The sequence below is a fragment of the Equus quagga genome, chromosome 15 (assembly GCF_021613505.1).
Source record: "Equus quagga isolate Etosha38 chromosome 15, UCLA_HA_Equagga_1.0, whole genome shotgun sequence".
NCBI lineage: Eukaryota > Metazoa > Chordata > Mammalia > Perissodactyla > Equidae > Equus > Equus quagga.
The window spans coordinates 40,847,489-40,866,451 of record NC_060281.1 but is presented as its reverse complement, the minus strand read 5'-3'; the positions used below and the strand labels follow the sequence as shown (position 1 = coordinate 40,866,451).

The 18,963-nt window shown below is 41.6% G+C and overlaps 1 protein-coding gene across 2 annotated transcripts in view; it reads right to left on the bottom strand.

The window, feature by feature from the left end:
* The window catches only part of RIPOR2 (RHO family interacting cell polarization regulator 2), a 212,617-nt gene that overhangs the window by 91,803 nt on the left and 101,851 nt on the right, over positions 1–18,963 (bottom strand). The window contains exon 1 of one of the 2 annotated variants that reach the window (XM_046640402.1): positions 13,914–14,096. The exons of the other annotated variant lie outside the window; for it this stretch is intronic. Within the exon in view, the coding sequence (XP_046496358.1) occupies positions 13,914–13,974 (61 nt within the window). The 5' untranslated portion in view covers positions 13,975–14,096. Of the gene's footprint in view, positions 1–13,913; positions 14,097–18,963 lie in introns of those variants that run through there. 2 annotated transcript variants of the gene reach the window in all.

Sequence of the window (18,963 nt, the reverse complement as noted above, 5' to 3'; positions counted from 1 at the left end):
AAAGTGGAAATCTGACTCCTGCAGCATGGCTTGCTCAACCTACAAAGCCTTCTTTGGGAGCAGGATCCACTCTCTGGCCCCATCTCCCCTCTTTCCTTCTCTGCTCGCACATAGACCAAGTTGCTGGCAGCTTCAGAGAGGAGCTGTGACAATGGGACAGAGCTCTGTCACCCTCCATAATTAGCCAGGCAAGCAAGGCTGCTGTAATATCACTACATAGACAGTGTTCTTGCACCTAATAAATTATTCATGCCACCAAAGTGTAATCGGCTGTCACGTTCAAAATAGGTCGTTCACGCGGAGGCTGCTGGAGATGAAAATTTCACAGCCATGGTAACAAATCCGAGTGCTTTGGTTTAAGCAGATCTCCAATGAAAGAGGCTTCTCCAAGCAATCCCCTATTAAATATCTTTCATTGAATCCCAGTTATGTTTTCATTAGCGGCAGCAGGAAGAGGCTGAAACAGCTGTCTGTTGGCAGGCATGAGAGTTGGGGGAGGGAAAGCTGTATTTCAGCCTCTTCCTTCTCTGGCCCTTCCTCAATGAGCCTCAAGGGGCCACTTGAGGAAGATAAATGTGAACACCTGCTCTTGTTTGTTGTCTGCTCCCCAAACGGTGGCCAAGTCAGACTGAGGCTATAACCACTGGGCACTTGCAGGGTTTAGAAGAGCGAATGTACACAGGCCTCTCTGAGAAGGGCCTCTCAGCCCTGGGAGCTGCATTCAGAGAGGAATTCAAGTTCAACAGCTGTAGGCCATGTGCTCCTGCATTTCATACCCTAATTCACAGACGTTCGGGCCTCTTCAGCACTCAGAACACACTTGCCCTCTTGTCAGCATAGATATATTATTCAACTCAAGTGCCTGGTGGAATACAAATATTTGACTGGCTATTTCAGTGTTTGGAGAGGTACTGGTGTGTTAATATGTTCTTTTAGTGGTTTTTGAGGATACGGAAGACTGTTTTACAGGCAGAAGAACAATTTTTCCTAGAATTACAATAAAGGGAAGTGATTGAAGACATAACTTGTGGGATTTGAATAAAAGCCAATGTGCTGGTTCTTGACTGTTAAATGGATGGACATGTGACTGAGGAAGGCTGATAAATCTACTCAGCAATGGGATTGACCCCTTGCCTGCCTTCTATTAGGAAGATAAGACCAAAAAACTCTTTAGGTCTTTTCCAGTTGAGAGGCTATGGATGTACAGCCTTGGAGCAAAAGGGCAAGAAATGCAAGCATTTTATCTTGGTGGGCATAGCACCAAGTGCAGGAGGCCATGTGCAGACAGAGAGTTCTTGGATACGTTTCCACGATTATCATATTTATCATCATAGTGCCCCCAAGGATGTCAAGCTCTCTCCTTCACATGTTCATCTCCAAGAAACCTGCCTAGATTATTCCAGCCCTTCCCTTCTGATCTTTCTTTTCATCTCCCTTTAGCGTTTGTGAATAGTATGTATTGCATTTTTGAACTTCTGGCCTTATGGAACAGCCCATATAGATTATATAGCCCAATTTCCACAACCTACAGATAAATCTATGAATAATTTTCACTTATATATATGCTGCATTATCATCAACATTTCAACAGCTATTTCCTGAGTGCCCACTCTTCTGGGTACTTGGAGTGAGACTTCAAGAAGTCATCAACTATTTATACCTCTATTGTGAACCTAACTGTCCGAAACTGGACTCCTGATTACCCATCATGGCAATACTCCTCCCCATTCCCAATCCTAATCCTCCAGCAGCCTTCCTCATCTCAGTAAAGAGCAGCATCACCCTTTCAAATGCTTGGGCCAAAGCTGTGGAGTCACCCTTGGCGACTTTCCCCCCATTACCTCCAGAATTCAACCAGTATCAGACCTGGTAAGGTCCCCATCAACTCTCTTCTGGATTATTGCAATACTTACTTAAGTGGCCTGCCTGCTGTTGCCTCTAATGCCCCATCTTTATTTTCAAGACATGAATCAGAAATATCCTTTTGAAAGGCAAATCAGATTATGTCACTTCGCCGAAAACCCAGCAATGGCTCCCCATCTCTCACAGAGCAAAAACTCAAATCATTCCAATGGTCTATAAGGCTTTACAAGAGCTGGACCCCCCAAAAACCTCTCGGATCTCATCTTCTACAGCTCTCGGCCTTGCTTACCTTGAGCTGCAGTCACACTGGCCTCCTGGCTCTTTCTGGAACATTCTCCTCCAGACATCCAGGTCAGACCTGCAGTTCCTCCGAGCCTCTGGGTATTTGTCAATAAAGCCTTCCCTGAACACGGTGCCCTAGTCTTCTCATCCTGCACTTAATTTTTCTCCATAACACTTCTCTCCATCTGACACATCATATTTTTACTTGTTTGTCTACTGTCTGTCTCCCTCCACTACAATATAACTTCACAAGGGCTGGGGCTTTGTTATATTCACTGCTGATCCCAAGAGCTAAATAGAACTAACCCTAGCACATAGTAGACATTCAACAGATATTCTTTAAATAAATGAAAAAAATAAATCTTACATTCCTAAATAGTTCCTAAGCTCCTGAGGGGGCTGCATCTTCTAATTATGCTACTCCTTTCTAGAAGAGACTCATAAGTGCTAATCTCCAAGCATTTATGCAGAGAGTCTAAAGCTGACTCCTAACCAGGTAGAAATTGGTAGAAAGAATTCCCATACCTAACTCTTACACATCCTGTTAGGAAGAAAATGGTCTTTCTAAGACTGTGTCACATGTGCCCAGCCCTGGTCAGAATCAGCTCCCTGGAGTCACTTCTATCGCACATGGAAATTCAGTTCCCTTCTATTAAATTGACATGGCTCAAGAAAACGCAACCGCCTGCAGATGGAACTGTCTGGTACTGCCCTGTTTTTTGGCGTACTCATTTCTAAAGCTTTTTTTAAAAAATGTAGATATTTTTATGTATGTATAAATAAAATTGTGGTAAAATACATAAAAGATTTACTGTCTTAATAATTTTTAAGTGTACAGTTTAGTAGCATTAATTACATTCACATTGTTGTGCAACTCATCTCCAGAACTCTTTTCATCTTATAAAACTGAAACTCTGTGCCCATTAAACAGAAACTCCCCATTTCCCCCTCTCCCCAAGCCCTGGCAAGCACCACTCTATTTTCTGTCTGCATGAATTTGATCATTCTAGATATTTTCTATAAATGAAATCCTACAGTATTTTTGTGTGTGAGATTGGCTTTTTTCACCTAGCTTAACGTCCTCAGGTTCATCCATGTTATAGCATGTGTCAGAATTTCCTTCCTTTCTAAGGGTGAATAATGTTTCATTGTATGTATATACCAGATTTTGCTCACCCATCCATCTGTTGATGAGCACTTGGGGTGCTTCCCCCTTTTGGCTATTGTGAATAATGCTGCTCTGAACATGGGTATACAAATATCTCTTCAAGACCTTGTTTTCAATTCTTTTGGGTATATACCCAGAAGTGGAATTGCTGGATCCTATAGTAATTCTATTTTTAATTTTTTGAGGAACCACCATACTGTTCTCCACAGCAGCTGCAACATTTTATATTCTCACCAACGGTAGACAATGACTCCCTACCTCTGTTTAATAACAAGATATTTTTCCCTTCCAGCAGGTTAGAACTGATCAGAGATGTCTGATAGAGCTAAACATTCCTGTTCCTCCTAATACTTAGCAACCAGGAGTGGAGTGGCTCCCACTAATTGTGCACATGGCGGTGCTTTTCATTCTCTCCTTCGTGCCTGTTTTGAAAAGGTTTCCTTGTCCTCAAATTAGCATGCAGACTGAGTGGACACACACTGGTCTGCCTTTCGGACGAAGGGCAGTGGGCAAGAGCCAGCACTGTTTTGGAACGATCAAAGCTCTGCTAATCCCGTGTAATCTCCTAACATAAAGGTGATGTATTTCCGATTGTGGTTTCTTTGGGTGATGCCCCCCCGAGGCCTGGCACCATCACTCCTTGGTAAATTAGGAGACATGCTGTGTGTGTGTGGAAAAGCCAAGGAGATGGCCTTGAATCATGCACACACACCAGTCATTCCTTATGAGGAGGTCCAAGGGCTTCAGAATTCGGAGACAGACAGTAAAATGTGGAGGAGAGTCCTTTGAAATGATGCAGATATTTAAGGGGGAAGGACCCTCGACACCTCCTATGTGCTACCTTCTCTCACCGAATTCACTGATGGGCTGGGAGAAAAAGATCCTTAGTCTTTCTGTGTTTCTCCCGTACGTGATATTGCCTTTTCTGCCCTCCACCCCCTAAACCAGAGCATTCTGACTTTATTCTTCTCTTGGGCCACTAAGGTTTCATCATCCTTCCAGTTGGTATTACAGAACAATGTAATAAGGTAACATATATTCTCTTAAAAAGAATATTTAAATAACAATAAGAGGGAATGAAGCCCCTGTTAAACGGGGATTTAAAAATGATAAGACTCTCCCAGAAGATGTGAAAAGGGGAAGAGCTAGTGGGTGAGATGGTTAAGAAACTCCCAATGGCCTTAAGAGGCAAAATGATTTGGAAGTTTATGACCTAGACCAGGGGTTGGCAGGCTTTTTCTGTAAAGAGCCAGATAGCAAATATTTTAGGCTTTGGAGGCCAAGAGATAAAAACAAGGAAATTCTGTACTTACATATAACAAGAGAGAGAACAAAATTTCTGAAATTTTTTATTGACAAAATTAAAAATATAATAATAATTGAGCACTTTTTTTGTAATACCAGTCTACTAAGGAGAAGAATGGAATTCTTTTTCTTTGGGATAACACTTTACTTAACTGGAGTTCAAGGTTGGTGTTCTTCATCATCAAATTGATTGCAAATGTTCATCTGTAAAAACTTTCCTTATCTGGCAGGCTGGACAAAAACAGGCAGTGGGCTGGGTTTGGCCTGCAGGCCACGGTTTGGCTACTCCTGCCTAGGCCAAGAGGAGGGCGGAGAGCCACTGACTCCCTGTGTGCGGTTCTCAGCGTTGCCTGGTGGGCTATAAGGGCACAGACATCTGTCTTTCTGGTGTATCGTCCATGTTAGGAAGATGCACAGGGCTTTTTTTCTGTCGTCTGTGCTGTAGTCCATCTTCTAAATAACAGGATGTGTTGTCTTCTCTCATCCACAAGATGATGCTTTGACCCATCATCAATTGTCATCCCAGGAGTGGGGAGGATTTGGGTTGGGTCATTCCTAGTGTACCCTGCCGCGGCTGGTACCATTTCTAACCTAACTGACCAGTTATGCGCCTCGATCATAACTTTTATTGAATAGTGCTCAATAAATATTTGTTGATTAGTTCCCAGTGGGTTGATCCTATTAACTTGCTCTCTGCCCCATTTGTATCATAATTAAGCAACTGAGCTAATGTTTGTCCTCCTGTCTGTACATGTGGGTATACAGTAAACCTTTTACACACAAATACACGTAAGCAGATTATCTCCAGGAGGTTTTATCATTGAAAATATTTAAAAAGCAATGGAAGACACCACTAGAAGAGACGTCGTAGAGGCTTTGTTTAGAATCTTGATTATTGTCCTAAAATGCTGAAACATACATATAATTCAAATTTCAGTAGGTGCTCTCTTTAAATTAGAAATGCTTTAACGTATCTTAAAGTCCAGCCTTTCTCAGATCACCTTTTTAAAAGAGCTCTGTAAAGTGGTGATGGGGCAGGCAGTAACTGTGATGTGTTTACCGCAAGTAAATATTTACCCAGGAAATAGGGTATGTATATTGTAAAAGATACTGTTAAAGATATGATTGATCACTTTCAGCATTTCTGACCAAGGCAGGGGGACTCCACAAGAAAACAACCATAGCGTATGTTACTGATACTGAAAGAATTTTCAGAGGGTTCTCAGATTGGTTAAAACAATAGAAAATAGGTAGGAAATCACACACTTATTCTGTGCCAAGCAATGGGGTTATTCTGAGTGCTGCCTTGTTCACATGGCCGAGATCAGACAGCAGCCAGGCTTGCTAATTCAGGAGCCAGAAGCACCTCTATATTTCCCAGGAAAGTATTTGAAGTGAGCACTCTCAATAGCTCTGTGCTAATCAGCTTATGTCTTTGTTAATCAAAGGCCAGGAGTAGAGGAGGGGAATTGTATAGATTTGGGAGGCTGGGACAGCTGAGAAAATCATAGTGAAGTAATAACTGACGTTTATATAGTACACCCTTAATGGTTTTCCATTATCTCATACATTTTCTGCTTTAACTTCACAGCAATTTTTTGAGGAGGTGATCACCACCACCACCATCACATCACCACCACACTGCCATCATCACCACCGCCATCACCATCCTCATCATCATTACTATCACCATTACCACCACCACTATCATCATCGCCATCATTGTCCTCATCTGGAAGGAGCAAAGTGAAACTTCTGAAACGTTAGGTAGCTTGCCTAAAGTCAAACTACTAGTAAGTTGAACTAGGTCTTTTGAGTCCAAAAATTTAGTTCTTTCTACTATTTTACCTTCCCTCAGTTTGGAAATCTGAATGGTAAAAGTAAAAAATTTAAAACCAACGGTGGCTCCAGAATTTTCGTATGCAAAGTACTTAGCACAATATAGTCAGAAAAGATGTCTGGCTCTCCACTGGAAGCTGTTTGCACAGCAGGCATACAATTTTTTACTCAGATTGTAGAGTGCAGAATATTCAAAATAGCAATGTTTCTGAAAAAGCTTTTTTTTTGGTTGAGGAAGATTAGCCCTGAGCTAACTGCTGCCAATCCTCCTCTTTTTTTTTTTGCTGAGGAAGACTGGCCCTGAGCTAACATCCGTGCCCATCTTCCTCTACTTTCTGTGTGGGACACCTACCGCAGCATGGTGTGCCAAGTGGTGCCATGTCCGCCCCCGGGATCCGAACTGGTGAACCCCGGGCTGCCAGAGCGGAACGTGCGCACTTAACCGCTGCGCCACTGGGCTGCCCCCTGAAAAAGCTTTTTATCATGCTTTATACTAAGATTTAAGATTTTAACTTATTTTTCCATTTTTAGAGATGCCAATGGAGATTAACAGAAGACTGAGGCGTGCCTTTCCCTAGTGACATCCTTGCTGCCGCCTCAGCATAGAAACTAGAAGTTGAAGGAGAAAAGTTTGTTTTTCCTACTATTTCATTCATGCAATTCTCTGAAAGTGGTTAAGAGTGCCTTCTACAAATCCTATCTGCATATTTGATTCTTCAACATGCTTTTCTCCAAAAACTATTCTATCAGTTCATTGTGCTGTTATAAATAGGAAGAAAAAGCCCACCATAGAAAATGTTTCCACATTTATTCCTTCTCAGAGTTTTCTAAATGCCAATTTATAGAGAAAAAAATATATTCAACTGCTCAGCCAGCTGACTCCAGGTGTGAACTGAAAGTCAAGTTATCTTCTTCCTGCTTCTTAGCTCATTCCTTCTTACTCTGAAGGGACAGTTTAGAATGAAGTCAAGAGGGAGAGCGACCAGCTGGCCTTCCTCTGTTGCTATTTGCGTTATATAGTACAAATATTTAAACTTTGAACTCCTAATGATCCAAAGATTAAGAAGGAAAAATTTGCAGTGAAAAGATGGCACCATAACCTCCCATTCCAGGAAGCAGCAACTTGTTCTTTCTCCTCTTTATTTTATTTAGAAATGATTATTTCCTAGGGTTAAACTTCATAATACAGGAGAAGATGAAATACCCTCAGGATCTTTTCTCTATTTACCAGGTTCTCTATTAATGAAACTCTTTACAAAGCTTGACACACGTGTTTTCCATCTCCCTCAATCAGGAAAAGAGACACCTCACCCCTCCAAAAGGTCACATTTTCCTCACTTTTATATTTTAAGGTCCCAAATTTTTACTCTGTCTCCATCATCGATCTTTAAGTGTCTCCTGCCTGTTAAGCAAGCTGAGGCATGAAAAAGCATAAGATATGGAAAGTTCACATGTGAAAAAATGACAAGAATATAAATTATTATTAATTTGCCTTCTGGAGGGAAACTGGCCATTATATCTGCCTTTTGATTGCTATCTCTGCGTAGTTAAAGATCTTTGTCTTAGAAACATCTAAAAATGATCAAGTAGATTGTTTTTCTTGAAGAGAAATTCTAGATGACTGATGAGATATGCTCTGTCTAAACAGCACACAGTGAAGCGGTTTTTCAGCTTAAATGACTTGGTTTGGTCATCAACAGATCGAATACTAGAGATACTTGACAAATCTCTCCTTCACTCTGGGGTACAAAGATGAAATGGAGTCATCACCCTCCTGGTCAGCCAGGCTGACGTTTCAAACTCCCCAGAAACCAGTCCCCAACACAGCCTGGAACATACTGAATGTTGAGGAGGTACATGAACATTCAATATCTCACCAGCACCTGCATTTTTGGTTTCATTTTCTTTTCTCCATTGTCACTCGCTAGGACCAGTAGCTATTTTTTTGTCTTCCTCTCCAACTCTTCTCTGTCCTTCTTTTGATGCTTGAAACAGTCATTTCAATTTGATTCAACTAATACCTTTTCCTTCTCTAAAATCTGTTCTGAAATCAACTGAATTGTAAATATCTTAATGAAACATCATAGCTGTTTGGCAAACAATCAATAGGCAAAATTTAGCCATCCAAAACTAAATGAGAAGTTGAATAAGCCGACACTTGCTAAGCACAATAAAACATGCGAGGCATGGTGAACTGGATAAATCAGGCTTCTTTAGTAAATACATTGACTTACTGAGTAAGCGAAGTGACTTCTATCAAGGAGGAAGGGCAATGTTCCCAATGTATTTCACTGTTTTGGTCATAACAACTCTACATTTCTTTTTCTTTAAAAAGATTTTTTTTTTTTTTGCCACACATACAATGGGTATGCATATACTTGTTTTGAGTTTTCAACTCAAGTCCTGCAGAATACATACTCACATATGTCTCATACTGTTCCTAAGAAGACTTTGCTGGCTGCTCATAGAGATCATAAATAAGCCTTTAAAATGCTTTATTTGTAATACTGGACCACTTTTGGCTTTGGCCTGATCTAAATAGGTCACTCTGAGGTCACTGGAGGCCATAAATCAGAGGGGACTGGTGGCTAAGACAGCCTGCATGGCTTTAGTGCAATGTGCTATTTTAGTTTGTGCCCCTGAAATGACACCATCTCTTTGGCACCAGCCAAAGAAAGCTTCCTAGACATCTCTGGGAAGGGAATGTTTTGCAGTATTCCAAGGCCTAGGTCACACAGGCATGAATTACTGTGAGGGGGTCTGCGTCTGCTCCAGACCTTGAAACAAACAAAGTAGAAAAATGACTTCCAACCCAAGCATTTATCTAGGAATCCAGGAGTGAAAATTGATCCAGGAAATCTTGGCAAATTGCAAAAGCAAAGAGTGACCAACTCTTTTTCAATCCAGGAATCTAGGGCAGCCTCTTCCTACCCCTTCCAATCCCGTTTCTTGGGTCCACTTGAGAACCCCAGGCATGGATGTTTTTGAGCAAGGTCCAACACAGCTAAATCATCATTGTTATATTTATATGATACAAAATGTAGCATAACGAAACAAAAAGCCCCAACTCTTTCTAGCCAAGGCGTATATGCTTTCATGTTCTATTCGATACTTTTTCCATAGAGACTATGAGTTAAGCTGAACTTACAGGGTTTATTGGTTTTGTACATAATATAAATCTCTCCTTCCTTTCTGTTTATTTTGGAAAGGGCTAATGTAATTCCATAAACAACATCAAAATATGCCTGTTTACAACAGACTGCCTAATTGTTTACCTATTAAAGAAATATTTACCTTGGCTTCAGAAGCAGTCTACTCAGAATGACATAAAATGGGCATCTATTCTACTTAAAATTCTTTTTGTTGATACATCTTTTGCAGTTCTCTTGCTTTCTCTCAGCTGAAGTTCCCTTCGAAAGGGAAAAAGTGCTCCCTTACTTGGCTTGGGGGAAGGAGAGAGGTTTGGTTCAAAAGTGAGTGGTATTTTTTTCCAAGCATCTGTTGATCTCTGGAAGTGCAACAGGCAGCTAATGGTTGAGTGGACTTCCTTTTGCCAGTTCATCTCCATTTGGGAGAGTTCTCCTCCTCTGGGAAGGTTGAAACAACTTTCCTAGACACAGATACCAAGGCTAGGGGAAGAATTCTCATGCTATGCTGCACTGCACCAGCTCCAGGGAATGTGTGAAGATTTGGCAAAAGCTTTGCAGTTTCCTGTGGTCTTTCTAGAAGAGAGCTTTTAAAAAGGATGTAAATGTCCAGGGTATATACAAGCCTGAGAAATACTTTGCACATATAACTGTGAACTAGTGGTGTTTTCTTATTCTAATCACTGCACCTGACAACAGATTACTGAGCAGTGCTGAAAATGGAGGGGGTTCGGGCTTGTGGTTCCAAGGAGAGCAAGCAATTTTAATTTGCAGCTTTAATTTGTGCCAAGGAGTAATTTTGGCTGTAAAACTATTGACTGACCACCACGTGGGGAACGGTTTCCTCCCACACATGAATTCTGTTCTGCTCTTGAAAGCTGGCCAAGGGCCTCCACTGTGCACGACACTTTCTTTTTCTATTATTATTGTTATTATCATCATCATAATTGTTATGGTTATCATTACTATTATTATCCATCCAGCTATTTCTACTAATACACACCAGACTGGCTGTCAAGAAGGCACAGTGACAAAACAGATGAAAGCCCTTTAATTAGATAAGTTTGAAACAACAATGTGAAAGGAGCCTAATTCCAATTACTGGTGTTCCAATACCTTGGTAATCAAATCAATCATTCCCCTAGGAAAGAATAAAGTCTACCTGATAGTAACCATTTTCTAAACGGCATGATGATGTTGGTGTTGTTTAGAAAGCAAACCTGAGGCGCTGTGTGTGTGTGTGTGTGTGTGTGTGTGTGTGAGAGAGAGACAGAGAGAGAGAGAGAGAGAGAGAGAGGAAGGAGGGAAGGATGGTGGTAGGATGGGGAATAAATATTGGGGTTTCTGGTGGGTAGGTGGATGACTGCTTCTCTCTCTCACTAACCACATACAACTCTCCTCTAGAACGAGAGCAAAGTCACACACCAGTGCTTCTTAATTCCATGAACCTTAACATTTTCTTTAATCACAGAAAACAATAGCTGAAGCAAACAGGATCTCAGAAAGTCAGTTAAAAAAATAGATATTGCGAGTAATGACATTTTTTTCTTCCCAAATCTTTATGTGGTCCATAAATCTAAATGGATTTATATATACTTTTAACCAAATGGACCTAAATTCTAAATTTGTATTCCTTGAGGGGGAAAGGGTCCTTTAAAAATGTGTCTATTGCAAGGAAATATGGTTGCCTTAGTAACAAGCTCCTGGGCATTTTCTTTTCTTTATGTTAGAGGAAACTCATTGTACCAAAAGCTTTCTGCTTTCTTGCATGTTAAGTGAGCTGAAGGCATGGATGAAACCTAGAGCAAGCATGAATTCTGAAAGGTAGATGTATGCCACTGTGCAGAAAAGATTCAGAAATAGAATGCTGGAATTTTTAAAATGAGATCTTAGAGAATGTGTAATTTGTCCTCTTATTTTAGGTGAAGAAAGAGGCTCAAAGAGGTTAAACGACTTGCACAAGATTCTACATCTGTATAACAGGAGGCGCCGAGCGCCTAACAACTCGTCCAGCGCTGTTTCCACCACATTGTACCTCTGAAACATTATTAACTCAAGTTCTATAAATAAGGCCTATTCTGAATATACTGAGTCAATCAGATACGTGAAAAAACTTTGCTGAATCCCCTTTAAATGTCACTTTCTAACTTATTCTAGAAACGCGTTTTTGTGAATACTTAGTAGGCATTAATATTTATTGAGTGCTTACCACGTTTTAGGCACTATTTTAAGCACTTCCCCTGTTTAAATATTAAACTATATTTAATCTGCACACGGCCCTATGAGGTTTGTACTCCATTTTATAAGTGAGTAAACTGAGGCACGGAGAGATTAGGTAACTTGCTCAAAGTCACAGGCTGAATTAAGTGACAAAGCCCAGCCAGGGTAACTCCAGACCTGAAGCGCTTGATGATGAGCTCCCCCCCCCCACCCCCCCCCCCCACCCCCCACAGAGCTTGCTTGAAATGAGCACAGGCTGGACAAGCTTTCACGTAAATTTCACGGCAAACATGAGCCATGACTCTGAAAAACAAATAAAAATACACCAGATGTTGGATTTACAACCTCTCTCTAATCTTTGGAGATTAAGTTAAATGAGACAATCAATCAGTCTGGAAAGTATAAAGCATATCACATGTGAAGTGTAATGCAAATATTACGAATCTATTATGAAGATAATCTGTACAACCCAATAGGTATTACTGTCCATTTCACCACAGAGGAAACGGAGGTTTAGTTTAGCAAGTTAAATAACTTGCTTAAGTCGCATGGGTGGTACGAGGCAAAATGAGTATTTGAATCTGAATCTTGTCTGACTCCCAATTTGAGTCTTCACCATGCCTGTTGAAGTTGGAATAATCATCTTAATCCTGAATGCTCAAGAGAGAGATCCCACAGCCTCATTAAACCCTGCTTTGTGGAGGTCTGTGTCTCCTTCAGGGTTGGGCCACACGTAATCCATGGTGCAGTCATCAGTCTAGAGATGGCGCTCTTGAGCACAGTAGCCAGATGTAAAAGAGAAAAATCCCTTTGGGGAAAGGAGTGTGGCCTGGACATTTTGGAGGCTGGATGAATAATTACCAAATTGTTCAATCTAGGCTTATTTTCCTAGTTGTGAACATTTTTTAAGTCTTGGAGGGAGTAAATATCTAAGTAGGTATAAACAGAGAAAACATCAATCAGAAGTAAAAGCTGAAGAACGGAGCCTAAGGCCAAACTTGGAGCAAGTGGCTCCTAATACCTGTCATCAAAGAAAAGCAACAGATCGAGAATTTGGAAAGCAGCAATGACGCTTGAGGAGATAGTCTTCAAACTGATTTAAGTTGTGATTAAAACCTAAATTACAATTTTCAATATTTCTGAGACTAGATCAAAATAATGGAAAATCATCACAATGTTAATAGTGGTACCTTCTAGATAATTAGATTACACGGGAGTCTTCTTATGCTATACTCTTCAATGAACTGGTATTACTTGGGTAATCACAAAAAAACTTACTAATATTCCTTTAAAAAATTACTTGATAGAGTTTCAAAATAATGACTAGATACTGTTTCTTATGGAAAACAGTCGAATTTATGAGGTCCCTGAGTCTGGATGACCATTTATTTAGACAGTTCCAAATTCTAGAAAATCTCTTGCCTGCAGCCCAATCTCACAGGCAGCATTTCAGCAAGACATCTGTTGGTTAATAGATTAGCCATTTAAAATCTCAACCCTTACAGCCAAATCCTACCCCACAGGTCTACTTGTGGAAAACTGAGCGGTGCCAGTGGGTGTCAGAAGCTAGTACGGCTGCAGCATCCTAACCTGAAGAAAGGAAAAGGAAAAGGGCGTGGAGAATTGGAGTGCCAAAGAAGTCTGAGGACGAGTGAGAGAGATCCAAAGGGAGAGAGACAAAACAAGGAGAAGTGGGTAGTGCAGATCAAGACAATATGGTACCACGGAGAACCATCCCTGGTCCATTCGTCCACCTGCTACCCTAGCAGCCTTGCTGTGTGTAAAGCACTGTTGACAGGCTTCCCTTAAGGTGTTAGACAAGAGAACACAGAATAGGGACGAGGGGCAAGATTCAGTACTATTTTCTAACCTAAACTCAGCCTTTATCTAGTCACCGCTTAAAAGAAAAATATTTGGAGGAACCATTTAACGCCCTCGTCCTCTGCTTTGCTTTGATATCCGTAACCACCATCCCACCCAGAACGCTTTCAAAGTACTCAAGTCCTTGCCCAAGCCGGGCCAAAGTTTCCAGTAGTGTCAAAGCAAAGCTAAGCAGACCAGAGCGGCTCCTGCCAGAAAGACGTGTTTACCTTCACCAAAAATATCATCCTCTTCATCCACCGGGAGTTCCTCTGCATCCAGATACTGCATCTTGGAGAGCGTGATCAGCGTGCTGCAGCCGGAGGTGCACAGCCCAGGCAGTCCCGGCAGCCACACTGCCTCCTGAGGCGATTTCCTTCCCCGGGTTCTCTGAAACCTCGGGGAGGGCAGCTTCCGCATCTGCCCTTGAGAAAGCACTTCATTCATATGAATAGGCTTCAGGAGCCGTTTGAAGAGTGCATTCCAGGTGAGGTAATTCTCACCGCTGAGAAGCAAGACTTGTTTTGGAAGGGGACTGCAGAGCTGGTTGGATCTGAATACAGATATCCCTTAAAGTCTAGGCGCAATGAATTCTATTTCAAAGCGACAACTTTCATATTTTCTTAAAGAGGAAGGTGGGCATTTAACTTTCTTACTAATTTGAACACTATGGGAAGTATTGAAAGAAATGGGGTTCACATTTCTCATATCTCGGTTTTGCTTCAATGACAATTTATCTGAGAGAAAAGCAAGCCCCTACGCGAGACGAAAGCGGGCAATTGGAGGGATGGAGTTTTTATTTCACTCAGTAATAGTTGCATTTTTCTTTTTTGCCAACCTCTTGCGTTTGAGGATTAGAAGCTTTACAACACTTAAACCAAATTTAACATACATCTAGGCTCTTCCTGGCCCAATTAAATCGATGGTCAATAAATGGATAATTAGTTTAGGTCAAACAACTTCCATTTCACGATATTTACTCAGTCTGATACTTCAGACTTTATCACTTAAGGAGAAGGGAGAAAATGTAACTTGAAAGGCGGTTCCTCCCAGAGGGAGGAGTAACCATCGAGCTTTTACGTGAGTGCAAGTGGCTGACATCACCAGATCGAACCAGCCAAAGTGTGCCTAATTCTATATGGCTGTTCAAACACAAATCTCTGAGGGATAGCACAACCTCATTTGGGGCTTTCCCAGCGCTCTCTGTTGTGTGACCTCTCAGAGGTTCAGAAGCTGAGAAAATGCAAAAGGAGATGATGGTGAGGAGTTGTTGACCCAAGGTATTTACTTCAGGGAAGTTTATTTGAGTAGAGTTTCTAAAACATTTATTAGCATATTTTTAATAGACTTTGTTTTTTAGAGCAGTTTTAGGTTCACAGCAAAATTGAGAGCAATGTGCAGAGATTTCCCATGTGCCCCCTGCCCCCACACCTGTAGAGCCTCCCCCATTATCAACATCCTCACCAGAGTGGTACCTTTGTCACAACTAATGAACCTACATTAACATATCATCATCATCCAGAGTCTATGGTTTACATTAGGGTTCACTCTTGGTGTTGTACATTCTACAGGTTTGGACAAATATATGATGACATGTATTCACCCTAATAGTCTCATACAAAGAAGTTTCACTGCCCTATAAATCCTCTGTGCTACGCCTCCCTCCCCACAACCGCTGGCCACCACCGGTCTTTTTGCTGTCTGCATAGTTTTACCTTTTCCAGAATGTCATAGTTGGAATCATACATAATGTAGACTTTTCAGATTGGCTTCTTTCACTGGCTAGTATACATTCAAGGTTCCTCCTGGTCTTTTCATGGCTTGATAGCTCATTTCTTCTTAGCACTGAATAATACTCCATTATCTGGATGTACCATAGTTTATCTATCCAGTCACCTACTGAAGGACATCTTGGTGTTTCCCAAGTTTTGGCAACTATGAATACAGCTGCTATAAACATCCGTGTGCAGGTTTTTGTGTAGACATAAGTTTTCAACTCCTTTAAGTGCATAGCAAAGAGTGGGATTACTTGAGGGCATGGTAAAGAGCATGTTAAGTTTTGTAAGAAACTGCCAAACTGTCTTCCAAAGTGGCTGTACCATTTTGCATTCCCATCAGTAATGACTGAGAGTTGACTATTGCTCCATATCCTTGCCAGCTTTTGGTTTCGTCAGTGTTGTGAATTTTGGCCATTCTAGATTGTGTAGGGGGATCTCACTGAAGTACTAAGTGCTTCTGGAGAGACTCCTGGTGCTACTCTCCAAGCTAAGAACCTGTCCCTTCCTCCTTTAACTTCACCCTTGAAATTACAGCAGCTTCTGCCAGGGGAGAGTATAGAAAATGGGGCTGGAAAAGCCCAGCCACGAGAAAGGCCCAGGACAGAGGAAGTCTAGAATCAGTCAGTCACGAAGGGCTACTTGGCACCAGCAGTGGGCTTACCCGTGTGCTGGGTGCTGTGGGGTTCCCATAGACAGATGCAGATGGGGACTGCTGGAACCTCTGGTCACCCTCAATCAGGGGTGGGACAATCTTTAGGGGAGAGTTTGGAAAGGTGTGGTTGTTTGGAGTTGCACAATGACTGGGGGTATTACTGGTATTTAATGTCTTGGTAACCTTCTCGAATGTGTGGGACAGTGGCTCAAGAGGAAGAACTGTCTAGTCCCAGACGCCAATAGTGCCCCTCCCCTCATTGAGAAATACCTTGAGAAGAGGACAGCTGGTGCTGATGCTTTTCTCTAGATCTCCTTTGCCTCCCTCCTTTTGGATCCTCCTACCAGCATCCCCCATCCAATTCCCACTCAAATGACTTTTTTGGTCGAGGGTTGCAGTTAATTATCTAAATTAAATTAATTAAAATGGGCCTGAATTGTAAGATGATGCAGCCGCTATGGAATACAGTATGGGGGTTCCTCCAAAAATTAAAAATAGGACTACCAGGCCGGCCCAGTGGCACAGTGGTTAAGTTCACACGTGCTGCTTTGGCTGCCTGGGGTTCGCTGGTTTGGATCCCGGGTGCGGACATGGCACTGCTTGGCGAGCTGTGCTGTGGCAGGCGTCCCACATATAAAGTGGAGGAGGATGGGCACGGATGTTAGCTGAGGGCCAGTCTTCCTCAGCAAAAAGAGGAGGATTGGTGGCAGATGTTAGCTCAGGGCTAATCTTCCTCAAAAAAAAAAAAAAGGACTGCCATGTGATTCAGCAATCCCACTTCTGGGTATATAACCAAAATAATTGAAAGCAGGATCTTGAATTGATACCTGCACTGCCACGTTCATTGAAGCATTATTCACAGTAGTCAAGATGTGAAAGCAGTCTAAATGTCCATTGACAGATGAACGGATAAAGAAACTATGGTCTATACATACAATGGAATATTATTCGTCTTAAAAAAGAAGGAAATCCTGTCATATGCTACAACATGAATGAACCTTGAGGACACTATGCTAAACGAAATAAGCCAATCACAAAAAGACAAGTATTGTATGATTCCCCTTATATAATGTATCTAAAGCAGTCAAATTCATAGAAACAGAAAGCAGAATGGTGGTTGCCAGGGGCTGGGGGAGGGGAAAATGGGGAGATTGTTCAATGGGTATGGAGTTTCAGTCACGCAAGATGAAAAAGTTCTAGAGCTCTGTTGTACAACAATGTGCCTGTCACTAACAATACTGTAATGTAAACTAAAAAATTGTTAACAGGGTAAATTTATGTTATGCGGTTTTTACCATATACAAAAAAAAAAAACGGCCCCAGTGTAAGAAATCTGGATCTGGACTAGAGCTCCATTTGCTGGGATGAAAGGATGAGTATCAATTTTGGTCATGACTACATTTCTCACCCATTGTCCTGTGTCCTTTAACCTTCACAACCCCTATGAGGTGGATGCTATTATCTCATTTTACAGTCGAAGCAATGAGACTCTGAGAGATTACATAACCTTGCTAAGAGCAGATGGCTAGTGAGTGACAGTTTGGACTAACTCCAGCGCTCGTTCCATGACCTGTCATCTACAGAGCTTTATGGAGGGGATGCAGATGATATGGGTCAACACAGCATCCCAGTGGCTCTTGGGAATCTGCCCCACCTCTATCCCCTCTCATGTCAGAACCACGAGCTTACCACATTAACCCTGGGGTCCCCACCGTTCCACTTAAGCAAGTCAGCATAACCTCTCTAGGCCTATTTCTTTATCTTTAAATGGAGAAAATACTATCTTCTTGTTATGGGTTGAATTGTTGAATGCCCAACTCCTATGTTGAAGTCCTAATTCCCAGTATTCAGAATGCAGCATTGTTTGGAAATAGGGTCATTGCAGAAGTAACTGGTTAAGATGAGGTCCTACCTGGGTATGGTGGGTCCCTAATCCAATGTGTCTTGTCCTTATAAAAAGGGGAGTTTGGACACAGACACACACATGGGGAGAATGCCATGTGAAGATAAAGATTGAGATCTATAAGCCACAGAATATCAAAGATTGCCAGCAAACCACTAGAAGCCAGGGGAGAGGCCTGGACAGATTCTTCCTCACCACCTCAGAAGGAACCAACCCTGCCGTCACTTTCATCTTGGACTTCTAACCTCCAGAACTGTGAAACAATAAACAGTTATTTAAGCAACTCAGTTTCAGGTTCTTTGTCATGGCAACCATAGCAAACTAATACACTTCCTCATTTGGCTTGTTTTGAGCGTTAAATAGGACAATTCATGTAAAGGAACTGAGACAGCACACGGCACACTGCACATACCCAGTTGTAATTAGCCAACTTAAATCCCTCACAGGGCAGCTTAGGGCCGTTTCTCTGATTGAAGCCTCAGTGGGGATAGAGAGTGATCAGTCACCATGCTCTGTAGAAAATCTCAATAACCCTTGGTAAGTTCCTCTCAGTCTCCTCTTCTCCAACGTAGATATGGTAAAGACACAGCTAACAATCTCAAACATCAAATCACAATTGCCACTGAAAATGCCTTGAAAGCGGGGAATATAGAAAACATCGTCCTTGTTTTCTAAAGTATACAATCACCTTACAGAGATAAGGCGTATATGCATGATACGTTAGTGAAGAAGGAAAATTAATGATCTACAGATGCATGCATCAATAGGGACAAATTTCAAAAACATAATGCTGACTAGAAAAGTCTCACAAAATTATAAATAGTATGATTCTATTTATATAAGTGCCAAAAATGGGCAAAATAGAAAACATATATAAATAACACTAACCCTTACATAGTGCCGGGCATGGTTCCCAGTGGTTTGATTCACTTAATTCTCAAAGCAAC